This window comes from Cupressus sempervirens, chromosome 8 (genome assembly GCF_028749045.1).
Source record: "Cupressus sempervirens isolate cs-2001-9-10 chromosome 8, ASM2874904v1, whole genome shotgun sequence".
Lineage (NCBI taxonomy): Eukaryota > Viridiplantae > Streptophyta > Pinopsida > Cupressales > Cupressaceae > Cupressus > Cupressus sempervirens.
Window position 1 is genome coordinate 836,967,131 of NC_143125.1, and position 18,510 is coordinate 836,985,640.

The window sequence follows — 18,510 nt, forward strand, 5'->3', positions numbered from 1 at the left end:
ACCCCTTACCACTCTATTGAAGAAGGATACTTTTCATTTGAATGAACTGGCTAATATATCATTTGAGCAATTGAAGAAGGCTATGTGTACAACTCTGTCAGGATTAAACCATAGACAGAAATAACAATTACATGCAAAAATAACCAATAACAAAATAATAATAGATCATATAATAAAGAACACAAGGCACCAAGATTTAATGTGGTTAACCAAATCCCTAGGCTACGTCTACCAAATAGCAAGTTCGATATTATTACGATCCAGTGATTACAACCTAATTACAATTCGTAATCACTTACAGCTCAATACCACCACAAGAACCACTTTCACATCACAACATAACATAATCAAATAATACCTAACCCGAAGCCCTTTTATACAAGTATTTTATGCCATTTTAGGGTTACAACATGTCGGCCATATGTTGGCCACACCTTGGCCATGGCCCAAAAACTTTAGAATTTATGAAGTATGTACAGTACTTTCTTGACCAGTCGCTACAAACTAATAATCTCCCACTTAGGGAATGATCAGGCTCCACACTAAATAGTATTATCCCACTTGGAGATTGATCCTATAGAAATAATGCTACCACATGGGACTCCCACTGGATCAAACTACCTTGAACTCTATTGTTCGTTTATTCATGTTCAGTCTAGAAGATGAACTGAAGCTGAAGAGGAGGTCAGCTTCTCCTTTGTTACTATCTTTATCAACATATCTACTAGATTGTCATTTGTATGTATCTTCTCTAGCTTTCACTTTCCATCCTCCAAAATGGACCGAATAAAATGGTACCACAACTGTATGTGTTTGGTCTTTGAATGTAGAGCTGAATTCTTTGCAAGATGAATGACACTCTGACTATCCATGAACACATAATTATCCTTCTGAGGATGTCCCAATTCTTCCAAGAAGAACTAAAGCCATATCATCTCCTTGTCTACCTCTGTAGTAGGAATATAATCTGCCTCTATAGTGCATAAAGCATTAATCTTTTGTAACCTAGAAACCTAGCTCATAACTACCCCACCAACAGTAAAGACATAACCTATAATACTCCACCTAGTATCAATATCTTCTATCAAATTTGAGTCAACATAGCCCTGTAAATCAATAGTAGAGCCCCCAAAGTGTAAACACTTACTAGATGTGGCTCTCAAATATCTAAGAATCTATTTGACTATATTCCAATGCTCAATTCCTAGATGACTCGTATACCTACTAACAACTCCCACTGCATGTGCAATATCTAGTCTAGTACATACAATAGCATACATCAAACTCCCTATAGCTAAAGCATAGGGTGCCTTGGACATCTTATCCTCCTCTTCCTATGTCTTAGGACACATCTCCTTAGTCAACTTGATGCAGGAGCATCTTAAATAAACGGGAGACATGTTGAATGTAAAATTTATAAGAAAAAAAAAAATTATGGAGGAGAGAGAAAGTGACGAAAATAGGAAGAAAAAATAATTAAAAATGGAAAACAAGAAAAAAGGGCAAAAGTGATTTCTATTTTCGAGGTGGATAGGTCGCATAATAGAAAAAATAAAATTAAAAAAATGGTTGTCATTCCATTTATCGAGGTGTGTGGGTAGAATTCTAGAAAGTTATGAATATTGTAGAAAGTTGTGGATATTGTAGAAGGTTATGAAAGTTGTAGAAGGTTGTGGATATTGTGTAGGTGGAATTCTAGAAGGTTGTGGATAAGTCATGCATTGGGTGGTAAGTGCCTATTTAAGCAAGGGATATGAGCATTTCTAATCAAGTTTGAGAAGTAGAAGCTAGAAGGTGTGAAGACTTCAAGGTGTGAAAACTCTAAAGGTGTAGCTCTTCAAGTAGAAGTTATTGGTGAAGCTCTTGGTGTGAAGACTCTTATTTAGGATTTCTCTTATGTTGAAGAAGTCATATCATCTTGTGGGTGTTGTAAAGATTTTTCAAGTATAATAAAATTATTTGTGAAGCATTTTTTTCTTGGTCTCTATATTGTTACATTCTTGGTTGTGAATTGTTAGAGTGGTGTGGCCCTCTATCAAGTGGTATCAGAGCAGGAGTTCCTAAGTGTGTGGACAGATCGCCGAACGTGAGGCAGTTTACACCAGGATTTGCAAAGAAGGTTGATCTTGTGGCTGATTGATCTTTTAGAGTGGTGGATTTGTTTAGGATTTGCTAAATTTTTGGAAGATGCCTCCAAGAAGATTGGACCCCAAAGAAAATGATGACGTGAAGCTATGGAAGAAAGAATCTTAGAGAAGATAAGAGTAGAGCTCAAATTAGAGATTGCATTGATGAAGAGTGACATGATTGCTGAAACTGTGAGTGCTTTGGGTGGTGTACCTGGGCATGTGGACACTGAAGACAGATATGACGAAGTTGCCAAAGACTTTGAAGCTGCTAGTGAAGATAGAAGTGATCATGAGGAGAGACCTATTGGAATTAGGACTACTCAGTTTGCTCGACCTGGATCTCAATTGAAGCTGAAGCATAAGATGGAGGTTTCTAATTTTTTAGGTACTTTGAATCCTGAAGACCTGATTGATTGGATTGGTGAATTAGAGGACTACTTTGAGCTTGAGGGTATTGAAGATCCATTGAGAGTAAGGTTGGCACAAACTAAGTTGAAGGGACATGCTGCTCTTTGGTGGAAGGAACTGCAAAGAGATAGAGAAGAGGAAGGTGAAATGAAGATCACTAGATGGAAATTGATGGTGGCTAAGTTAAAGGCAAAGTTCATTCCAGCTGATTATGAACTTGAATTGTTTAAGAGGTTGCAGAATCTGAAATAGAAGGATATGACTGTGGAGGATTACATTGAGGAGTTCTACAAGTTGACTATTCGGTCTGGGCATAGAGAATTTTCAAAGGAGAAGGTAGCATGGTATATTCATGGTTTGAGATTCAATATTCAGGATGAGGTTGGTATGCTAAATATTTCCACAGTGGAGGATGCTTATCAGTATGCTTTGAGAGCAGAGGAAAAGCTAAAGAGGAAGAATCAAGGTAGTTCTCGAGGGAAGGAGAAGCAGGATAGTTAGGTACAAGCTAAACCAAAAGTAGAAGGCGAACCAAAACCTATGGAACAAAGAAGAAGGACAAGTGGAGGTGTATTCAGAGGTAATTGTTTCAAGTGTGGTCAAGAAGGGCATAGATCTTTTGAATGTTCTATTGGTAGGACAGCTACTATTGTGAATGAGGTTGAAGTCTAGGAAAATCAGCCTGAGGAAGGAGAAATTTTGTTGGCTTGCCGAGTACTAATGGGTAAGAAGACATTGGATTCTTGTTAGAGGACTAGTTTGTTCAAAACTTGTTGCAAGTCTGGTGGGAAAGTTTGCAAGGTGATTATAGATAGTGGTAGTACTGATAACCTTGTTGCTGAGGAGATGGTTCAAAAACTTGGTTTGAAGAGATTGAGACATCCTTGTCCTTATAGGATTGGCTGGTTGCAAGGTGAGCATGCTTTGGAAGTGAGGGAGCAATGCCTTGTTGATTTTCAGATTGGGCAATATAAGGATCAAGTATTGTGTGATATTGTGGATATGAACAGTTGTCATGTGTTACTTGGTAGATCTTGGCAGTATGATTACAGGGCTATGCATGACTGTGTTAGGAATGTGTTTACTATTGAGAAAGGTGGTAGGAAGTTTTCCTTGATTCCTTTGCAGAATGAAGCGCTTGGTAGGAGAAACTTGAGTATTGGCAATCAAGTTAAGTTGGCAGATTTTGAGAAGATTGAAAATCAACATGCGAAGCAGACCTATAGAATAGTTGTGGTGGATGTAAAGGAGAAGAAGAAAAATAAGGGAAAGAGTGTGCAAGTTGAAGATTTAGAGGACATATCTGTGAAGAACCAGTTTGGGATTTATGTGCTGAATCCCGAAAGATGTTCTTCCAGCTATTAGAACATCTTTTCGGACCTGGGGAGTCTGATGTAGGAGCATCTTAAATAAAGGGGAGACATGTTGAATGTAAAATTTATAAATAAATAAAAAATTGTGGAGGAGAGAGAAAGTGACGAAAATAGGAAGAAAAAATAATTAAAAATGGAAAACAGGAAAAAAGGGCAAAAGTGATTTCTATTTTCGAGGTGCATAGGTGGCATAATAGAAAAAAATGAAAAAAATAAATGGTTGTCATTCCATTTATCGAGGTGTGTGGGTAGAATTCTAGAAAGTTATGAATATTGTAGAAAGTTGTGGATATTGTAGAAGGTTATGGAAGTTGTAGAAGGTTGTGGATATTGTGTAGGTGGAATTCTAGAAGGTTGTGGATAAGTCATGCATTGGGTGGTAAGTGCCTATTTAAGCAAGGGATATGAGCATTTCTAAACAAGTTTGAGAAGTAGAAGCTAGAAGGCGTGAAGACTTCAAGGTGTGAAAACTCTAAAGGTGTAGCTCTTCAAGTAGAAGTTATTGGTGAAGCTCTTGGTGTGAAGACTCTTATTTAGGATTTCTCTTATGTTGAAGAAGTCATATCATCTTGTGGGTGTTGTAAAGATTTTTCAAGTATAATAAAATTATTTGTGAAGCATTTTTTTCTTGGTCTCTATATTGTTACATTCTTGGTTGTGAGTTGTTAAAGTGGTGTGGCCCTCTATCAAGTGGTATCAGAGTAGGAGTTCCTGAGTGTGTGGACAGATCGCCGAACGTGAGGCAGTTTACACCAGGATTTGCAAAGAAGGTTGATCTTGTGGCTGATTGATCTTTTAGAGTGGTGGATTTCTTTAGGGTTTGCTAAATTTTTGGAAGATGCCTCCAAAAAGATTGGACCCCAAGTAAAATGATGACCTTAGTGAAGCTATGGAAGAAAGAATCTTAGAGAAGATAAGAGCAGAGCTCAAATCAGAGATTGCATTGATGAAGAGTGACATGATTGCTGTAATTGTGAGTGCTTTGGGTGGTGTACCTAGGCATGTGGACACTGAAGATAGATATGACGAAGTTGCCGAAGACTTTGAAGCTGCTCCTTGCACACTCCATTATAGTCTTGTTCATGCGTTTAGCCACTCACTTTTCTTGTGGAGTCCTTGGAATAGTTTTATGTCTATGAATACCATTACTACAGAAATAATCTTCAAATTCATGACTGCAATACTCACAACCATTATCAGATTTGAGACATTTAGCACTTCCATTTCTTAAAAGTTTGAAATACATTAAATTTCTGTCCAAGGAAAAAAACCTATACCTTTCTTGTTGCATCATCAATAAATGTAACATAATAATGAGATTCTCTAAGGGAAGATACTTGAGCTGGTCCCCACACATCTATATGCACAAGCTCTAATTTTTCCTTTTTATTTTCCTTCCCAGTCTTTACAAAACTCACTCTCTTTTGTTTTCCATACACATAACCTTCATAGAAATCCATATTAACACATTTTAGACCTAGTAAAACTTTCTTTGAATGAAGTGTTTTCATACCTGTCTCACTCATGTGCCCAAGTCTATTGTGCCATAGTGTTGTATTAGAATCTACAAGAGCTATCTGCTCAACTATAGTAATTGTTCCTAAACATTCATTTTTCTCTAAAACAATTAAAGTAGATGGAACAATATGACCTATACAAAGATATAAGGTGCCTACTTTCACACCTTTTGTTACTACAAGGGAACCTTTTGAAACCTTCCAATTTTTATCATTAAAAGTAACTACACAACCCTCATCGCCAAGTTGCCCTACTGAAATTAAATTCTTAATCATCTTTGAAACATGTCTTACCTCATGTAGTAGCCAATGATTCCCATTCTACAACTTAATCTTAATGTTTCCTTTTCCAAAAATATGACAGGGTTCATTATTCCCTAAATAAACAAGTCCAAAATCCCCTTAGACATAATAAATGAAATAACCTCTATGAGGTGTAGTATGAAATGAAGCACTAAAATCTAAAACCCATGAATCATCAACACTTTCTAAAGACGGAAGCAAAGCATCCTCTTCGAATTTTTTACTTACCACATTTGCCTCCTTGTCTCCATCTAGTTTATCTCCTTCATTTTTCTTTCGATTCCAGCAATCTTTCTTTTTATGACCTGGTTTCCCACAGTACCAGCAATCATTTGGTCCTCTCGATTGAGACCTCTTCCCCTTTGACTTTCCTCTTGATTTCCCACGATTGCTAGAGTTACTTCCTCTCCCAATCGTTCTATCCCTACTTTGTGCATACAAAGCACTTCTTGATGTAGATCCACCTGAGCTTTTCCTACAATTTTTCTCACTCAAAATAACACCGATCACATCATCATATTTTAGGGTACTAGATCCATGAACAAAATTACTCACAGCCATTATCAAGCCATTCCAGCTTTCAGGCAAAGAATGCAAAATCAAGAGAGCCCTAATTTCTTCATCAAAATTGATACCCACAGAAGATAACTAACTAGTAATAGTATTAAACTCATTTAAATGATCTGCAATAGATCCACCTTCTACCATTTTCATATTAAATAAATGGTTCATAAGAAATACCTTATTTGAAGCGAAGGGCTTTTCATACAATGTAATTAAGGATTTCATCAACTCTTCTATCATCTTTTCTTTTATAATATTAAATGCCACTGATGGTGCCAAGAATAATCAAATGCTTCCAAGTTCCTTTTCATCTAAAAGATCTCATTCATCATTTGATATAGATCCCTAATTCTTGGCTTTTCCTTCCAACAGCTTCCATAAATCCTTCTGATAAAGATAGTCTTCCATTTGCATCTTCCATAAGAAGAAGTTCTGCCCATTAAACCTGTCAACCCTCAGCTTACCCTCATCTACCATCGCTCCCACTCAACCGTGAGACTTTCCTGCAAAGAATAGCTAAAAGAAAACCTCGCTCTGATACCACTTGTTAGGATTAAACCATGGATAGAAATAACAATAACATGAAAAAATAACCAATAATAGAAAAATAATAAATCACATAAAAAAGAACATAAGACACCAAGATTTAACGTGGTTCACCCAATCCCTATGCTATGTCCACCAAACAACAAGTCTGATATTATTACGATCTAGTGATTACAATCTGTAATCCCTTATAGCTCAATACCACTACAAGAACCAATTTCACATCACAACATAACATAATAAAAAAATACCCAATCCTAAGCCCTTTTATACAAGTATTTTTTGTCATTTTAGGGTCAACCATATGTCGGCCACAACATCGGCCACACATCAGGCATGGCCCAAAAATTCCAAAGAGTTTATGAAGTATATACAGTACTTTCCTGATCAGTCGCCACAAACTAACAAACTCCAGTGCTTGCCACTCCAGAATTACCAAGGAATTCATTGTGGAATGTGATGCTTCTAGAAATGGGATAGGAGTAGTTCTCATGCAAGAAGGTCGACCAAATGCTTTTGAGAGTTGTCAATTAAAAGGTAAAGATAAACTCAAACCTATTTATGAGAAGGAAATGTTAGCAATCCTTCATGCCGTTAAAAAATGGAGGCCTTATTTAATGGGTCGACAATTCAAGATTAAGACAAATTATGATAGCCTAAAATATTTTTTTGAAACAAAGACTATCGTTAGAAGAGAAACAAAAATGGGTCACTAAGATGTTGGGATATGACTTTGAAATTGTATACAAGAAAGGGAAGGAAAATATTGTGGCCAATGTACTTTCCACGAAGGATGAAAAAGATGAAGCCTTATTGTGTGCCCTTTCAATATTACAAGAAAATTGGGTGGTACAAGCCAAAGAAGAGTGGCAAAATGATGTTGCAACTAGTAATTTCATCCGGTAAATAAAAAGTGACCCTAGTAATTTGGATAAGTTTTGTTTAAAGGGGGATACTCTTTGGTATAAAGAGTGCTTGTATCTCTGCAAGAATTCCACTCTTAAACACAAGATTCTAAAAGAACTACATGAGTCCCCAATTGGTGGTCATTCAAGATTTTTGAAGACATATCATTGGGTCAAGCAAGATTTTTTTGGGAAGGGCTAAAAGGTGATGTTCAAAATTTTGTGGCTGAATGTTTGGTTTGTCAAAGAAATAAGGGGGAAACAATTAAGACACTAGGTCTCCTTCAGCCTTTATCTATGGACTTCATCACAGGGCTTCCCAAATCTAAAGGTCATAATGTCATCATGGTAGTAGTTGACCGCCTCACTAAATATGCACATTTCATTGCATTATCACATCCATTTACAACAAGTATAGTGGCAAAAAAATTTAATTGTTGTTCTCCTCATTTTTTATTGGAAAAAAAAATTTCTTGGTTGTCTTTTTCACCCTACAGAATTTAACATAATTAAAAATTTCTAATATTCAAAAATAAATTAAAAAATAAAAACTTTATAATAAACTTAGTATGTTAAAAAATACTTTATTGTTATTGGGCAAATCTAAAATAATAATAATTTTTAAATGTTTAAAATGATTACACTAATATCCTGCCTCTGAATAGAACTAATAATCTAGACCATTAAAGTTTATGTCAGTTCACTTGGTTCACATTCAACGAAAGCTCGGCTTGTGTAGACTACAGTGGTCGACGAATTTTTTAATGTTATAAAGATCCCCTAATGAGTTGGCTGACGAAGGAGATGGCGTGTACGCTGCAAGGATGAGAGTTGACATGTAGAATACATTTTAAATAGGAGTACATGAAGTACAAGTCAGATTTCTAAAATTAGGAATCCTAGGTGGAATATTCGGATATCCTCTTTCTCGTCAAGCACATAAATGCATGCCATTCGTAGAGAGTTTCTCATCGTGCCTACTAGAGAGGCAAAGCAGGTTTTTCTCAGGTATGTAGCGTTAGATCTAGAAGCAGCATTTTGAAGTTCATAGTTACATGATCGCTGACTTTTTTTGTTTCGTATTTTGCTGCTTTCTCTCAAAGGTAACGTAGGTAGAGGAATTCCCTTTCGATCCGCGAAGAATCGTTTACGTGCTTTCTTTCTTCATTCCGACGTCGGTAACATTCATTGACTTTTAGTGCTTCGTTGTATAGAGTTTTAAACTAAAAGCAATGCTTTATGCTTTATCTTGTCAATTATGAGTAGTTGGGCTTGTGAAATTCTATCTTAAAATCTTATAATCCCATAACACCTATAGCTGGGGAGCACGGATTTGTAGTTCTGAGCTTGTCTTTGTTCGCAGAGGAAAAATGGCGCAAAACGAGAACCAGCTCCAGGTGCTCAACACTTTGGACGTGGCGAAGACACAGCTGTACCATTTCACCGCCATTGTGATAGCAGGCATGGGCTTCTTCACAGACGCCTACGACCTCTTCTGCATATCCACAGTAGTAAAGCTCCTGGGAAGAATATACTACTTCGACCCCAACAGCACAAAGCCCGGAGCCCTCCCACCAAACGTCTCAGCCGCCGTAACAGGCGTGGCATTGTGCGGAACCCTAGCTGGGCAGCTCTTCTTCGGCTGGCTGGGCGACAAGATGGGGAGAAAGAGAGTGTACGGATTAACCCTAATTCTCATGGTGGTGACGTCCGTCGCATCGAGTCTCTCCTTCGGAAGCACGGCCAAATCGGTGATGACGAGTCTCTGCTTCTTCAGGTTCTGGTTAGGGTTTGGCATCGGCGGAGATTATCCATTGTCCGCCACAATCATGTCCGAGTACGCAAACAAGAAAACCCGAGGCGCGTTCATTGCGGCAGTGTTTGCCATGCAAGGCTTGGGGATCGTAGCAGGCGGCGCAGTGGCAATCATTGTATCCGCAGCTTTCCAGCACAAGTACAAGGCTCCGAGCTTTGAGGAAGATCACGCGGGTTCCACAGTCTCTGAGGCGGACTTCGTATGGAGAATAATTCTCATGGTCGGCGCCCTTCCGGCGGCGCTGACGTACTACTGGCGCATGAAGATGCCAGAGACCGCTCGCTACACGGCCCTCGTTGCGAGGAATGCAAAGCAGGCGGCCGCTGACATGTCCAAAGTGCTCGGAGTTGAGATTCAAGAGGACGCGGCAAACGTCACGAGGATCACAGACAGAGAGCCCGAGTTCGGCCTATTCTCAGCGCAGTTCATGAAACGGCACGGCATGCATCTATTGGGCACGACTTCCACGTGGTTCCTTCTGGACATTGCTTTCTACAGCCAGAACTTGTTTCAGAAGGATATCTTGACGGCGGTCGGGTGGCTCCCCGCGGGGAAGACGATGAACGCCATTGAAGAAGTGTATCGCATTGCGAGAGCTCAGTGTATTATCGCCATATGCGCCACTGTCCCTGGTTACTGGTTTACTGTCGCTTTCGTCGATCGGATCGGTCGACGTACGATTCAGCTGATGGGATTCTTCTTCATGACGGTCTTCATGTTTGCTCTGGCAATTCCTTACAACCACTGGCGCGGCAGCAAATGCGGGGACTCTTTCTGCGGCGGCAACCACACGGCGTTCATCGCTCTCTACTGTCTCACCTTCTTCTTCGCCAATTTCGGGCCCAACAGCACCACTTTCATCATCCCTGCCGAGCTTTTCCCAGCGAGGTTCCGCTCCACGTGTCACGGTATCTCGGCTGCGGCGGGGAAAGCGGGGGCCATTATCGGGGCATTTGGGTTTCTGTACGCTGCTCAGAGCACACATATTAACGAAGTGGATCATGGGTACAGCAAGGGCATCGGGGTCAAGAACTCTCTCATTCTTCTGGGGATCACCAATGCCTTTGGCTTCTGTTTCACGTTTTGTATTCCTGAGACAATGGGGAGATCTCTGGAAGATATCTCTGGCGAGAACGAGGGGGAAGATGGAATCCAACTTCAACGCTCACTTTCCTCGAACGCAACCGTGCCACTGTAGATTCATATCTGCGTAGGGGGTATTGTTGTTTGCCTTGTATAAACAATAGCCATAAGTATGATTCCGGGTGTTCAAGGGTGGCTTATTAGCTTCCAAGTGTGCTGCTTATTTGAATAAAGATGGACAGTTTGTGTGTCCGTTTGCCTATGTAATTTGTAACGATATGGGCGGGTATTTTATGTGATGCGGGAGCAAAAGAGGAGTTGAAATTCGGGCTGGCAGCAATAAAACGTGCGCATTAGCAACCCAGAGTTTACGTAGTTGTGTGTGTGGAATTCAGCTCAAGGCCTACTACTTCTTATATGGGTTGATTGTTGATTGTTGAGATATGAAAGTCCAATGACTGTTGGTTTTCTCTCATCTCTTCATATTCGAAGAGCTTTCTATAATATAATGATATATTATAATGATTGTGTACAGTCCATGTAATTCAACATTGATTTCAACCCGTGCAATGTAATAAAAGCTTTAGAGTGTGCTTGTTAGCTTTGAACTGTGCTTCTTGTCTGAAAAAGGCTAAACAGTTTGTATGTCTTCTTGTCATTGTTATTTGAAACAACATAAGGTGGGCATCTAATGTAGTGCAGGAGCAAAAGAGGAGTTGATAGTTTAGATCATTGCAGTAAAACGTGCGCATTATCAGCTCAGAGTTTAGGTAATAGTGATGTTTGTGGAATCTTGCTTAATGCTAACTTCATATATGGGTTGATTTGTGTGAAAAATCAATTATTGCAGTCACTGATTATCAATTTCCTATCGTAAACGATTATTAAACTGATGAAAACAAATTCTCAGCTAATATTGAAAAATAACATAACTATAACTTCACTTATATAATATGGAAAGAAATGAACAACACAATGAACACAATATTTTCGGACAAATTGTCCCTGGATAAACCCCTAAGGGAAAACTAGTTCTACAGATGAGGAATTATATTAAACTTCAACAAATCAAGAGATAAAAAATTCCTTGCCTCTCACTGACAGAACTCCGACAACCTCCTAATTTCTCCCGCTGATATTCTCCACTGCTATCCCCACACTAACACTGCGCCCTTGCTAACACTGCAAGACAATTTGCTATCACTGCAAAATGCTTCTCCAAAACTTGTATTTCCAAATGACCCAATGACGCCTTTTTATACTACCCTATTGGAAAAACCAACGACCGAGATTAAATCAAACCAATGGCTGAGATCAAGACAACTCGACAGCCAATAATAAAATTGGTTGCAAGGTGTCCAAAAGGGAATCACTAAAATTAATAAATAATTATCCTTGCAAAAACTATTTACTAATTCTTGGCAAGTGGACAAACAACTGTCCAAACTACCCATAACTAATGCTGCTATACATAGATAAGGACGAACAGTTGTCCAAGCTACCCATAGATACTGCTGCTATTTTCGGGTCAGAAATAACAGCTATCCCACTAACAATAATTAACACTTTCTCTTAGCGAGGAAGCTGTTCTGCATCACACCCATCTTATCTCTGAAGAAGATAAATGTTGCCTTTCCCAAAGCCTTCGTCAGAATGTTTGCTACCTACTCATCTATAGGTATGTATTGTAATCGAACAATACCTCGTTGTACACAATCCTTGATGAAGTGATATATGATATCTATATGTTTAGACCTATCATGAAACACTGGATTCTCAGACAACTTGATGCGACTCTGATTGTCACAATGTATCACAGTAGTTTCAACCTTCTGACCAAGCAAGGCTACTAACAACTTCGGAAGCCATATAGCTTCACATGTCGCCATGCTAGCTGCTATGTATTCTTCTTCTGCTGAACTTAGAGCCACAGACTTCTGCTTCCTGCTAAACCAAGATACAACTCCTGACCCCAAACTGAAACAACACCCTGAAGTGCTCCTTTTGTCTGTTGTACTTCCTGCCCAATCTGCATCAGTATAGCCTATCAACTTGATGCCTTCACCTCGGACATATTTGATCCCATACTTGATTGTACCATGCAAGTAATGTAGCACATGTTTAGCCGCTATCCAATGCATTCTCTTTGGTTCAACCATGAACTAACTAAGAGAGTTAATTGCAAATGCTATATTTGGCCTAGTGTTGACCAAATACATAAGCGAACCAATCAACTGTCTATATAAAGTGGGATCTACATCGTTCTCCTTAGATGTATCTACCTTCCTCCAATTCGTAATCATGGGTCTAGACATGGCTTTGCAATCCTCCATCTTGAATTTCTTCAAGATTTTAATGCAATATTTCCCTTGACCAAAGAAAATCTCCCCATCTGTTTGCTAGACTTACATGCCTAGAAAGTAGTGCATAAGTCCTAAATCCTTAATCTCGAACTCTTCTGCAACGTTTCTCTTGCAATCCATTATGAGCCCTAGTAAACCTGTAAGAAATAGGTCATCCACATAAAGAACAAGAATGAGAATCTCACCCCCAACCACCAAGTAGTAGAGGTTAGCATCTGCTTCACTCTTCACAAAGCCCATTTTCTGCAAGTATGTATCAATGCGCTCATACCACGCTCTAGGAGCCTGCTTGAGTCCATACAATGCTTTCTTCAATCTGCACATGTGGGTCTCTTTGTTGTGTGCTACAAAGCCTTCTGGTTGTTCTATGTATACCTCCTCCTTCAACTCACCATTAAAGAATGTTGTCTTGACATCCATTTGATGGATTTGCCATCCCATCTATGCTGCAAGTGAGATTACAGCTCGTATAGAAGTATACCTGGCAACTAGAGCAAATGTCTCCTCATAGTCTATTCCCTCCTTTGGAGAGAACCCCTTTGCCACAAACCTCACCTTGTATTTCTCGATGCTACCATCTGGACCATGCTTTATCTTATAGATCCAACATGATCCAACTACATCCCTATCTGTTGGTCTAGGTACTACCTCCCACACATCATTTTGCATTATTGAAGAATATTCCTCAACCATAGCATCTTGCCATACCTGATGTTCTGTAGCTTCCTAATAGCTAGAAGGCTCACTATCTACCAATTGACTAACTAATGCCACATAGTCATTGAACTTGGCTAGTTGTCTTCACTGTCTACTACTCTTCCTAGGAGCTCCCACAAACTTTTGAGTATCCCTTTGTGTATCTGGAACCACATAGTTCCTGCTGCCAACTGTAGAGGATGAAATGTCAAACTCTAAGTCTTCTAGATTCATTTCCTGTTACACTTGTTGCTCCACACTCTATGAATCTTCATTAACTGAGTCTACACTCGTACTGGTAACTATACTTGAGCTTTGCTACCCTTGATTTGGTCTTGGAGCTTCTGTTGGCTGGTCACTCTGATCATTTGCTGGCAAACCTCTAGATCTCCTAAATGCCTTGTCCTCCATGAACTTGACATCCTGTCTGACAATAATTCTTTTAGTCCCTGGAATGAAAATCCTATATGCCTTTGAGATCTTATTGTACCCAACAAAGTACCCCCTCTCTGTAGTCTGATCTAACTTTGTACGTGTATCTCCAGGAATATGGCAATATGCCAAACTCCTGAATATCTTGAAGTAACTATCATCTGGCTTCTTCCCTATGAAAGCCTCCTCTAGTGTCATCTTCCCTAGCACCTTATGTGGAACTCTATTATGAATGTAGACTATTGTATTACATGCCTCTACCCATAAGTAACGAGGCATGTCTTGGTCATGTAGCATAGCTCTTGCTGGCTCTAATATAGAATGGTTCTTCCTTTCAGCAACTCCATTTTGCTGTGGATTGTAAGGAACAGTCCATTCTCTCTTGATTCCTTCTCTGGTACTGAACTCCTGGAAGACATTTCCTTTGTACTCGCCTCCATTGTCTGACCGAAGAACCTTTATCTTCTTTCCTGTCAAATTCTCCACAAGAGCCTTGAACTCTTGGAATCGACTAAAAACCTCATCCTTAGTCTTCAAGAAGTATATCGAGGTCTTTCTAGAGAAATCATCAATAAAAGCAACATAGTACTCATATCCTCTAAGAGATTTCGTCAACATTGGTCAACAAACATCTGAATGTACTAGATCAAGAACACTATTAGATTTGGTGTCACTCTTTAGAAAAGATGCTCTCACAAAGCTCCCCAACACACATCCCTTACATACATCGTCATGCTCTGTGCTCACCTCTGGAACATTTATCACCGTCTCACAAAGCAATCTAAGTGCTCCATGATGAATATGGTCCATCCTCCTATGTCATAGCCCTCCAAGATCTTTAGGATTACTGTTGCTCATGAGTGCCTTAGGAGTATCAAACTGCAATCTATAAAGGTGACCACTCCTAACTCTAATAGTTATGGGTGATTTCTAATCCTTGTGCTTAATCAACACATTTGTCCCTCTAAAGAGTACATTATACCCCCTATCATGAAGAACAGATACAGAAATCAAATTCATACCTAAGCTTGACACATTTAACACATCATGAAGTGGAATTATCTTTCCATTCTCCCTCTGAAATTGAACAGTCCCTTTCCCAATAGGGTTGAGTTTGGACAAGTTTCCCATAAAAATTTGGATGTTGGTGTCCTCCTCCTTGTATCTAGAGAAGCACTCTCTAACTCCTATCATATGAAATGATGCCCCACCATCTATATACCAAACACACTATGAGGTTAAGCTAACCATATAAGCTATAAGTGCAAACTCATCTTCCATTCTGTTGGAGAGTTCTTTTGCACTTGCTGAAGCTGCCACCTGCTTCTTACCCTTCTTCCTCTCTGGGAAATCACTGACATAGTGGCCAAACTCATGACATCCAAAGCACTTGACCTTAGAAAGGTCCTTCTTCTTCTCACTTTGTGAATTTGATCCTTTGCTAGATCCCTTCTTTGCTTTCCCTTTACCCGCTAGGGAAATTTTCTCTTGTTCCACCTCATTTTTTTGACTCTTGTTGGTCCCATTGACAAGACTTAGTCTAAACTCCTCCTGAGTGAAATCAGTCCATAGTTGATCCCAACTCGATAAAGTATCTCATCCACTAACAACTTGAACAAAGACACTCCATTGTTTAGTAAACTCATTTAGGGCTATTCTCACTAGCTCGTCATCACTAGGGTTATCTCCAATAGTTGCTAACTCGTCCTTGACAAGTTTGAGCCTGGTGAGGTAACTTGTGACATCTTCTCACTGATTCATTCGAGTATTCTTTAGCTTCTCTCTGAGAATCAACTTCCTGTTGGTGGTAGCATTCTGGTATAGATTCAGAATGGTGTCCCACATCTTCTTCGCCATATCTAGCTCTGCGATATGTGAAACAATATGATCCTTGACACCATCAAGGATAATCCTCCTCATTTTGACATCTTCCTTTCTATATGCTGCAAGCTAGGTTGCATTCGTTGGTATAGGTACAACACTAGTAGCATAATTCTTGATACCATTCTCTTCCAACAATAAAGAATTTTTGGCCTTCCAGACACCAAAATTTGAGGCACCATCCAATCTATCCTAATCTCTCAAACTAGCTGAAGCCGTCTCAAGGGATTAAAGCAATAATAAATCTAAAGAGATTAAATTTTCTTTCCTATGGAAAAACTCTTCTACCCTTAACAACTCTCTAATACCATGTGAAAAATCAACTATTGCAATCACTAATTATCAATCTCCTATCGTAAACAATTATTAAACTAATGAAAACAAATTCTCAGCTAATATTGAAAAATAACACAACTGCAACTTCACTTATATAATATGGAAAGAAATGAACAACACATTGAACACAATATTTTTGGACAAATTGTCCCTGGATAAACCCTTAAGGGAAAACTAGTTCTACAGATGAGGAATTATATTAAACTTCAGCAAATCAAGAGATACAAAATTCCTTGCCTCTCACTAGCAAAACTTTGACAACCTCCTAATTTCTCCTACTGATATTCCCCACTACTATCCCAATGCTAACATTGTGCCCTTGCTAGCACCTTAAGACAATTTGCTATCACTGCAAAATGCTTCTCCAAAACTTCTATTTCCAAATGACCCAATGACCCCTTTTTATAATACCCTATTGGAAAAACCAATGACCGAGATTAAATCAAACCAACGACTGAGATCAAGACAACTCGACAACCAATAATAGAATTGGTTGCAAGGTGTCCAAAAGGGAATCACTAAAATTAGTAAATAATTATCCTTGCAACAACTATTTACTAATTCTTGGAAAGTGGACAAATAGTTTTCCAAACTACCCATAACTAATGTTGCTATACATAGATAAGGACAAACAGCTATCCAAGCTACCCAAAAATACTACTGCTATTTTTGGGTCAGAAATACAGTTGTCCAACTAACAATAATTAACAATTTGAACCAGCTTGAAGTAAGAAAAATAATCTTTGGTTAGATTGAGAATGAGGTTATGCCATGTAAAAGCTATTCACAAAGTCTTCTTCGAACGAATTTGACGGATTGTATCTCTACATAGCTGTGTAGTCAATGGTGACTTATGGTTCACATACATGCTTATTTAAAAATAAAAGGTTCTGACAGCTATTGACAACTATTATTATTATTTATTTAGGTTAAGTACTATTGTTATATTTTTTTGAATTGTTTGTATTAAGAGTTATTAGTCCTTGCTATTAGGCAGGAGAATAAAGTTTTTGAGTCACTCATTTACAACTGTGTCTATGTTTATATCCTGTGTTCTAACTATAATTAGGTCATTAGACTGATTTTTCCCTCATTTCTGCATTTTTTTGTTTGGGCAAGGCTAATATTGCCGAGAGTTTTTTCCTTTTGCAATTCACAAATTTGGTAAAAAAGATGTAATTGACACATAGCATTGATATAATTGTCCTTGCACCTTATCAATACTTACACATATCATATGCATGGGACAGGTGGAAGACAAATGCTTTGCTATAAGCCAAGTGAAATGCACATGCCCATGTGTCTGGTAACACATCATAAGCCAGATGGCATGCTCTTAGACTACTACACAAATTACCATGTGTATAATGAAGCTACATTCATTATTTTTTTAATCCTAAAAAAATATAAGCAGTAACTGCATGCTAACAGATTTTGGTTGGTAGCATTTGTACAAAAAAAAGAGTGAGCTCTTCATTGACCTATGTTTATCAGGATCATCTTCAAAATTTCCTCTTAAATTTAAGGTAGCAGACGATGGGTGTGGTCTATAAATTACAAGTCAAAACAAAAGCTACAATTGTAGAAGATGCAACAAAAGCCCTCCTCACTTAAATCTGTGACATGATTACTATAGAGAAATGGAGTGGTTGGATGGAAGGTTCAGAGATAGAGGATCCTTGGAACCTACAAGATTTATTGTTTGGAATATTTCTCTCGATGCAAGGTTTGCATATCTTTTCTCATCCCTGTGTTATAAAACTTTTTATGCTTCGATATTACATTCTTCTATGCTTTCAACAACAACATATCACAAAATTCCACCATTTCAGATAATTATTGTTTTAAATGATTGGAGCACTGTTACATTTTCTTTTAGTAATCATCTCTCCATTTAGAAAATTGAAAGATTTTGCCAAATCAATTAGCATGGGTTTTTCTTGGCAATTCAAAAAATTTGGCCTCTTATTAGTTACAAATGCTATCCCCTTGTCCCTTATTTCCACCACAATAAGATCATCACATTTCTCAGAACCCACCATTGTTGAGTTCTTTGTCAAACACTCTGATTAGATTCATAGATTAATCACAAAAGTAAAAAATAAAATCAAAATAAAATATTCAAATTAGAGATGACAAAATTTGTGCCCACTTGTGA

The 18,510-nt window shown here is 38.5% G+C and overlaps 1 protein-coding gene across 2 annotated transcripts; it reads left to right on the forward strand.

The window, feature by feature from the left end:
* The first annotated feature begins 6,290 nt into the window (after window positions 1-6,290).
* On the forward strand, window positions 6,291-10,759 carry LOC149545010 (low affinity inorganic phosphate transporter 1-like). Of its 2 annotated transcripts, XM_089796482.1 has the most exons (3): window positions 6,291-6,306; window positions 7,595-7,617; window positions 9,131-10,759. In XM_089796482.1, the coding sequence occupies exon 3, from the start codon at window positions 9,209-9,211 to the stop codon at window positions 10,757-10,759; it is 1,551 nt and encodes a 516-aa protein (XP_089652608.1). In that variant the 5' UTR covers window positions 6,291-6,306; window positions 7,595-7,617; window positions 9,131-9,208. The 2 variants fall into 2 exon arrangements, with proteins under 2 accessions (XP_089652608.1, XP_089652607.1); XM_089796481.1 differs by lacking the exons at window positions 6,291-6,306; window positions 7,595-7,617 and having other exon boundaries at window positions 9,116-10,759.
* Window positions 10,760-18,510: the final 7,751 nt, after the last annotated feature.